The 9,104-nt window shown below is 48.4% G+C and overlaps 2 protein-coding genes across 2 annotated transcripts; one reads left to right on the top strand and one right to left on the bottom strand.

Moving 5' to 3' along the window:
• The first annotated feature begins 966 nt into the window (after window positions 1-966).
• LOC106819089 (transcription factor SOX-11-like) lies at window positions 967-3,191 on the top strand. The gene has a single exon (XM_014823749.1). It carries the CDS (start codon window positions 1,125-1,127, stop codon window positions 2,112-2,114), a length of 990 nt encoding a protein of 329 aa, XP_014679235.1. The 5' UTR covers window positions 967-1,124; the 3' UTR covers window positions 2,115-3,191.
• Window positions 3,192-6,316: 3,125 nt separating this feature from the next.
• LOC106819088 (U1 small nuclear ribonucleoprotein C-like) lies at window positions 6,317-7,066 on the bottom strand. Its single transcript, XM_014823748.1, has one exon. The coding sequence runs from the start codon at window positions 6,957-6,959 to the stop codon at window positions 6,510-6,512; it is 450 nt and encodes a 149-aa protein (XP_014679234.1). The 5' UTR covers window positions 6,960-7,066; the 3' UTR covers window positions 6,317-6,509.
• Window positions 7,067-9,104: the final 2,038 nt, after the last annotated feature.

Raw genomic sequence — 9,104 nt, 5'->3', positions numbered from 1 at the left:
ACATACTATATATATATATATATATATATATATATATATATATATATATATATGCGGTCTAGGCTGCGCGCATACTTCCCCAGAGACTACGCCGGGGTCGGGTCACCTTCTTATACTATGAGGACCTTGGGGAGAGACGTATGTAGGTGGCAGGATGCTGGTCTGGCTAAACAACCTTTTCTTTGCTGCATGTTGACGTACGCACAGCATGCATACACATGCTCAGCTCTGTTGACTCGACACATTCGCCCACTCGCCGCCGCACTAGCGGCGTTTCTCATATACTTATCCGCGTCTTGATATCGTATCAATCTCGTATTTGTCCGCGTGTATATACATGTACCGCCAAAAGCGCCGTGCGTGTGTGGGTGTGCGCGTGCGTGCGTGTGCGTGTGTACGTGAAGGTGGGTGAGTGAGTGCGTGCGTGCATGTGTGCGTGACGGTGGGTGAGTGAGTGCGTGCGTGCATGTGTGCGTGGAGGTGGGTGAGTGCGCGCGTGCGTGTGTACGCACATCTGTGCGTGCGTGCGTGCGCGCGTCTGTGCATGTCAGGAATTAGTCACGGTACCAAGTCGGAGTATTGTAACAGCTGAAAGATTTGGTAACTCTGTTTGCGAATACAGGTTCTACGACTAAAAGAACGCCTTCCTGCTAAGGAGAGCCAGAAATGTGTGAAATCAGACGGGCTGGCGTTTATCCCGGTGCAGTTTTACTGGTTAGCGGCACCATTGGCTAAGGATTTCGCTTTCTTGTCACCCAGCTGGGTGCACATGACCGGTCAGCCAGCTCTATGTTCGGATAGGCGCTTATAGAAACGCAGAAATCCGAGCATTTCTACAATTTGTGTAATTAACGCTGGGCACGTGAGACAGGTGTTCAATATTGACACGGCGCAGCCAATCACGAACGCCGGCGTCGCTGATTGGTCGGATGACGTCACATCCTTTAGGATATAAATGGCAGCGCCATTCACGTGCTTATCAGAGCGAGCGTTTACTTCACATCAGTAGTGTCGTGCTATGCATCTACCATTCGTGTGACTTACTGCGTGCCTTGCGCACTTACTATCTGGATAGCTAAGAGTGAGATACTGTGTGCCTTGCCATCGGGTATCGAATCAGAACGATGCTTCCCAGTCAGAGAGACCAGTACCAGCAGACTGTATTCGGATCGCAGGTTGTAAAACAGGAGAGCGTCACCCCGTACACCGATGCGACGAAATGCAAGAAGTCTTCCAACCACATCAAGCGTCCGATGAACGCGTTCATGGTGTGGAGTCAGATCGAGCGGAGAAAGATCGTCGAGGTGCAGCCGGACATGCACAACGCCGAGATCAGTAAGCAACTCGGTAAGCGCTGGAAGTCCCTGATCGATTCGGAGAAGAGTCCGTTTGTAGAGGAGGCCGAACGGCTGCGCGTGCTTCACCAGCAGGAGTACCCCGACTACAAATACAGACCGCGCAAGAAGGCCAAGGGAACGCCAGCCAGCCAGGGCGCCGCCAAACATTCCGACGGCAAAGTTTGCAAGCCGAACAAATCAAAAAGTGATAAGAAGCAGCGTAAGTCCGCGGCGTCCGAGTATAACTCCGGTTTCCTGCACGGCGTCTCCAGTCCTACCTCCAGCATAAACACGAACAAACTCAAGTTGAAGCTCACCATCGACAAGAAGTTCAAGGAGAGCATCAAGGCGTCGCGCGTCATTCCGTTCTGCACGACGCAGCTGACGCCACCGGCGAAGGTTCCGTGCAGTCCCGGCCAGCACTCCCCGGCGACGCCGGACAGCACGTCCTTCTACGACGACATGTTCGACAGCCCGCGCAGCGCGACGCACTCGGACGGCGGCTCCGTGGACACCTACTCCGTCTCCAGCCGGTCGTCGGGCTACTGCAGCTCGGACGTGGGCTCGAACGACGGCACGGGCGATCTCACGGACATGTTGAACCTTCCGTCAAACTGGCAGGCCGAGTTTGCCAACATCGCGCTCACCGACTCCGAGTTCGAGCGCATCAAGGAGTCGCACTTCGAATTCCCGGACTACGATTACGCCGACGTGAACGACTTGGACTGGTTGGACCAGCTCGGCGAGGGCAACCTCACGTCACTGCTGTCCGCGTAAGAGCTTGCGTCGCGCAGGGGGCGCCGTCGTAGGACGGATCTCGGACGGCGCGTGTCCGAATCGAATCCGTCGTTTCTCCCAGGAGGAGGAAGGTAACGAGGGAGTAGGTAGTCCATCGATCTCGGGGTGAGTAAGATACCTAGAGCTGTCGGCCGGGGCTCACGACCGCTCGCCGCCGCCAGCGAAAGTCGCAGCGCGGCACGAGATTTTCGAAACGAGAGGGAAAGTGGCGGCGTAGTGACCTCGAAACGTGCAGCGCTTAGTTGCATGGCACGTCTGCCCCCACGCCGTATGACTGTACGTGTAGAGTGGGCGGCGGAGGAGAGCCCACCAGTGTGTCATCCCATTCACTAACGATCAGCGCTGCTAAGATGAGACGATCGGGATGCGTGGGGCGATAGATCGACGAACAAACCGAGGAATGACTCGAGACGAGGAGCGTAGAGTTATTTCTATGTACATATTGTGGCCTAAACTTCTCATACGATGTGTAATATTTATTTATTTGGTCGAGACGAGATGGGTTTAGGAGGCGTGGTGCGGTCGCGAGACGACATGGCGGGCCTGGGTTGTGAAAAATGCAGTTTATATAGTGCACGTCTCGACCCAGATCTTTTGTGTATGGTTTTTCATTTGTACACGTGTACAAGTATGTACACTTGGTAGCGCGAGCGAGCTCTCGTTTTCTATGTTTGGAACTTTCTAAAAACGAAAAAAAAAACTTAGGGAAATAGTAATGAAGAAGAAGAGTGAATCCATTTGGTAATATTGTGTATTTAGATTTGGACCTTCGCACTGTTTTCGAGGTTGTACTACCCCTTCTTCTCTTTCCCAGAGATCTAGAACTTGTATCAAATCCCATTTCTGATGCGTTCTACCAGGATCAACCAGTATTTTCTCGACGCGGCTGTACTCAGCTGCCAGTCGACGTGTACATACTTGTGAGACTGGCCTTCAGCACTTGAGACTGTAGCACGGGCACGCGTGTACATGTGCGATGTGTGTGCGCACACATATGTGTATATGTACGTGTACACGTACATACATGTATATGTGGGCACACATACGTGTATATGTACGTGTAGTCGTGTACACGCACGTACATGTATGTGTGGGCACATACGCGTGTATGTATGTACATGTACACGCACGTACATGTATGTGTGGGCACATACGCGTGTATGTACATGTACACGCACGTACACGCGTACATGTATGTGTCGGCACATACGCGTATATGTACATGTACACGCACGTACACGCGTACATGTACGTGTGCGCGCGTGTGACAGCCACCGTTGTTCATACTGTATCGCGTTTATCAGGGACCACAGGCATTGTTCAGACACGCCTTTACCGAAAGCCTCTCAGCTGTTTCTCCCTCGCTCAGTTGCGCGATGAACTTTGTTCCTCTTATCAACCTGTTAATAATGTAAATGTAAACTTCCTTTGTAGATATGGCAGAAACTCAGATGATATATTTTAGACGAGAGAAGACCTTTCAAAATATTAGAGACTTAATATGACGAGTTTTGTACGTTGTTGTATTGGTGACGTGTTAGATTGGGCACGAGTTTTGTAAATTGTACAGCAGCTGCACACAGATATATATATATGTATATATATATATCTATATATATAGTGATAAAACTTTGCACTACGCCCAACACTGTAGGCGTGTGTGTTCGTACTTCATTTCTATAAGGTGTTTTGCAGTCATTTTTGATCAAATTTGTATTAATTTTTGTACTAGATTCTTTGCAAATTGCATATCTGAATTGTACGTGTGTATTGACCGCTCGAAGGCAGGATGGAACGATGTTAGAGTTAGTTCATATACATAGAGTACATACCCAGGGGTGAATTCTACTTTCAAAGTCTGTTTTTCTGCACCTCGGCGTCAAGTGTTGGTGTTTCCATCTTTTGAATAACGCCCCAACAATCAAGCGTGTGTATGTATGTATTTATCCTGCATCACATGGCAATATTAATGCGTTGCAGAATCGCGTTTGTAGCGGTATCTAGCCAGACTCGATTCCGTGTAACCCATGTGTTTTTGTGTATAAGTTTGGACATCGTATATAATGTTGTAGATAAAGATTCGAGTATATTTTGCATCAGAATATCACGCATTTTGTGTTCCTTTATCTCGTTGTCCGTACAAACGACATATTGAAACATATCACGATACCGACATTGGTGGTAACAATATATATATATATATTACGACACTAGATCGCCTAGCTATCTAAACGGCTTCTGTCCCACTATCGAGTCATCTGCTGAATTTCACATCGATAGCTACACATGACGACCCAGACGATCTTGATTTTTTTCCCGTATATACTTAATCTTTTTTACGATGAGAGAGATCGCTCGCCCGTAATATGAGCGTCGAGTTGACTTGGCTCAGCGAGAGACCGGCTTGTCCACACACGTGCACACACACACGCACACACTCACGCACACGCACACGCACACGCACACGCACACACACACACACACACACACATACACGCACACACACAAACACACAGTGACACACACACACAGACCAGCTTGTTCACACACACGTGCATGCACGCACACGTACATATACCGGTTACTGCAGGCTGTGCGTGCTGTACATGTGCAATGCACTCGCGTGCAGGCAGCTCGGCACTGACCTACAACTGACAGCCAACCGTGCAACACACATGCACGACAGACCCGCCGCTGAGATACATAACGAGACGAGGAGATGGTCCGAGGCTCACAGGCGATAGAATTTCCCACCTGAAGCTGCTGCTGCTGATGATGATGCTGATGGTGATGATGATCACCGTCGCCCACCTACCAGCATCAGCGCTGTGTACGGCCGCCCACACAAGATCCAACCCTATGCTTATCTATCGAGTGGGCGCATGCATCCGTCTAAGGTAGGCGCATCTATCTATCCACACATCTCCTTACTGTCATAAATATATATATATAGTATATATATTATATATATATATATATTATATATATATTATCAGGGCGCGGGAAACACGATGAGGGCTATCGGATAACGAGGCCAGCAGAGGTTGATAGCGCGTAGTCAGGTGATGTCATGCGTGGATCGATGGATGGTGCATGCCGTCAGTACATACAAACATACATACGTACGTGGGTTGCACCCGGGTTTCCAGGAAGAAGCGTGCGTTTACGCATGTTCGTCTGTGATTATTATCGTCTAGTAGTAGTATGTTGAACGCACGAGATAATGAGCGAGCGCGTTCGTGAGATCAAGAAACGTGGAGGGTTGTGGGTTCTCAGATAATAGATCCGATAAACATTTTTTAATGGATTCAGTTATTATCATAAATTCTATTTAGAACGCTCGCCAACTCCGCCTGTTCTGCTCTCGTGAGCGCGCGTAAAGTATGGGTTTGCGTGGCTCTTATACGGCTAGGTTGTTTATTCAGCGTTGTTCAATATAGCACACTCGGTAGGCTCTGCTGTATATCCGTACCACCACTTTCCTTATGTAAAGTGTTAAGTATATATATATATATATAATGATATTTATAGTATATATAATATATATATACTATATTATACGTTGAGCGTGTGGTGCACTTTTTTGAATCGCCGTTGCCGCGATAGTCATATCAATGCAGGTCACTTATCTAGCTGCCTTCATTATATCTACATAAATTACTCTCTAATATGTATATATCATATATGTCCATATCGTGTCGTCTTATTTAGCCATGATATCTAATGAGTAGATATAGAGCACTTCTGTCTCTCCTCTGACTTATTCTACTCTCTTGACTGTCTATCTTGTCTCCTCTATGCGCCCATGTGAGCTTTAAAATAGCAGTAATTTCTTTAACGTCATCTGAATGACTAAATTGATGGACCGAAAACACTCAAGAACATACATCACGAACCATGTCACGCAGTGGTTGTAAATACCGTTTTTGTCACTTTCTTTATTGATTTCGCGCACTAAACGCATACGTTATAAATCTATCTTTATAGATAAGCCCGACATATTTCAATACGCTACAGTACTAGGCTATGTAATAGCATGGGCGCAGCCCTATTCGCGTTCGTCCAGATAGCTGGTATATTCCGACACGTTACATCATGGCAGAACACAGTACATCATTTAATCGAATCCTCGCTTAACGTGATGAATATGATTAGATTACATACATGAAACGTCTTTACACGGCGTACAAACCGCGCTTGGATTATATATATATAGTATAGTATTATATGCTTATATGTGTGTATATATATATATATATATAAGCAGGTCGGAATTGCCACTGAAGTGTTTGTGATCGTCTCGTATCAAATCAATTTCTCGCTGAGTCGGCCGATGAGTATTCGGCGGATGTGACGTCGTCGCCCGTCGTGACGTCAGCGTTGATGACTCGGTCCTCGTACGGGCATCATCATCATCATTCCCGGCTGCACTCCCGGCATCATCATCCCAGGTGGAGCCATGCGGCCTCCTCCGGGAGCACCTCCCATGAAGCCTGGATGCGGTCCGCCGGGATAGGCACCCATCATGGGCGGCCTCGGCGGCATCGCTCCTCCTAGTCCGTGCGGCGGCGGAATCATCGCCCCGCCTCCCCCACCTCCGCCTCCTCCTGCGCCGCCTCCTCCCCCGGGGTACGAGTGGTCGCGTCCGGCCTTGAATGCCTTGGTCGTCGCGTCGATGAGGCTTTGCGCCTGCTCCTCCATCCAGTTCTGGTAGTAGTCGCGCACGTTGTCCTTGTGCTTGCGTCCGCTGCAGTGCGTCTTGCGCACGGACGGCGAGTCGTGCGTCAGATACGTGTCGCAGTAGTCACAGTAGTACTTCGGCATTCTAGCTGAGCGAGCGAGAGAAAGTGAGAGTGAGAGCGCAGGCGGGAGATGGTTTGGTGCTGGTAGTGGTGGCAGCAGGCGGGAGCGAGTGAGAGCGAGGCTGTGCGCGTGCAAGCTACGTAAGGCGGCACCGCCACGGATCGCTGCCCGCGTGGCCACGATGTTCCACCAGACGGCGCGGCGGTCGCCAGCGCGGGCCATGCATGCGCTCGGCAGAGGGGGGGGGGGAGCGTTTAGCCCTTGACCAGTACAAACTGGCTTCTAGTTACGATATGGGAAGTTATACACACGAACACACTGAACTCTAGAGAACATTGACGTGGTCGTACGCAGTGAATGGAGGGAGGAAGGGGGCAACCGGAGGCGAGGGGGGGGGGTCGTGCGTATTAGGGTATCGTTGAGATCAGGACCTCCCCCTCCCCCCGAAACTGGTCTGCTGTGATCGGCACGTCGTCGCCGAAACAAAACAAGCTTTATGCCGGACACTTGACGCTTCGCTGCTAAGTTTACGCGGGCTTTCTTAGTGCTGCTATGCTGCACCAGTGTATTACCCCGGGACCAGTTTCCCTGCTTTGCCCTGGCGTGTTTGCGCAGGTTCTCTCGTTGCTTGCGTGTGTTTACTGGTATTAGCTCGAGCCGAGTCCGGTGCTGGAGGGAGGAGGAACGCTGGGGCTATTCAGTGCATATGCAGAGCTTTGCGGCCCGAAATGGAGCAAAACAATTAGTTGCTGAGCTTGACTGGACACCCAAGCAGCAATTTGGAGCTGATCTTGGACAGGCGTGTATGGGGGGGTGGGGGCGACGCCGATGTCCGCGGGGCATGTATCGGTTACGCAGCGCGCACACACACGCACCCACTCACACACACACACACACACACACACACACACACACACACACACACACACACACACACACACACACACACACACACACACGCGCGCGCACACACACACACACNATATATATATATATATATATATATTATCAGGCGCGTAAACACGATGAGGGGCTATCGGATAACGAGGCCAGCAGAGGTTGAAGGCGTAGTCAGGTGATGTATGCGTGGATCGATGGATGGTGCATGCGTACGTACATACAAACATACATACGTACGTGGGTTGCACCCGGGTTTCCAGGAATGACGCGTGCGTTTACGCATGTTCGTCTGCGATTATTATCGTCTAGTAGTAGTATGTTGACCGCACGAGATATGAGCGAGCGCGTTCGTGAGATCAGAGAACGTGGAGGTTGTGGGTTCTCAGATATATAGATCCGATAAACATTTTTTATGGTTCAGTTTACAAATTATTTAGAACGCACGCACTCACGCCTGTCCTGCTCGTGAGCGCGCGTAAATGTATGGTTGCGTGGCTCTATACGGCTAGGTTGCTTATTCAGGTGTTAATAACCACACTCGTAGCTCTGCTGTATATCCGTACCACCACTTTCCTTATGTAAAGTGTATAATATATATATATATATATATATATATATATATATATATATATATTATACGTTGAGGTGGTTGCACTTTTTTAATGCCGTTGCCCGCGATGTCATCAATCAGTCACTTATCTAGCTGCCTTCATATATCTACATAAATCTCTCTCTATATATATATCATATATGTCCATATCGTGTCGTCTATATATAGCCATGTATATCAAGAGTAGATAATAGAGACTCTTCTCTCTCTATTATCTACTCTTGATGTATATCTGTCTCCCTATGCCGCCAGTGAGCTTAGCAGTAATTTCTTTTAACGTCTGAAGATAAATATGGACCGAAAACACTCAAAACATACATCACGAACAGTCACGCAGTGTTGTAAATACGTTTTTTCATTTCTTTATTGATTTCGCACTAAACGATACGTTATAAACTATCTTTATAGATAACCGACATATTCAAACGTACAGTACAGTAGTGTATTAGCAGGGCGCAGCCCTTCGCGTTGGTCCAGATAGCTGGATACTCGACACGTTACATCATGGCAGAAACAGTACATCATTTAATCCGAATGCCTCGCATACACGTGATGATATAGTTAGATACTACATGAAACGTTACACGCGTACAAACGCGCTTGGATATATATATATATATATATGCTTATATGTGTATATATATATATATATATAT

Source organism: Priapulus caudatus, unplaced genomic scaffold (assembly GCF_000485595.1).
Source record: "Priapulus caudatus unplaced genomic scaffold, Priapulus_caudatus-5.0.1 Scaffold2818, whole genome shotgun sequence".
Lineage (NCBI taxonomy): Eukaryota > Metazoa > Priapulida > Priapulimorpha > Priapulimorphida > Priapulidae > Priapulus > Priapulus caudatus.
Note: the sequence above shows the minus strand (reverse complement) of the source record. Positions and strands in the feature narration are given on the sequence as shown.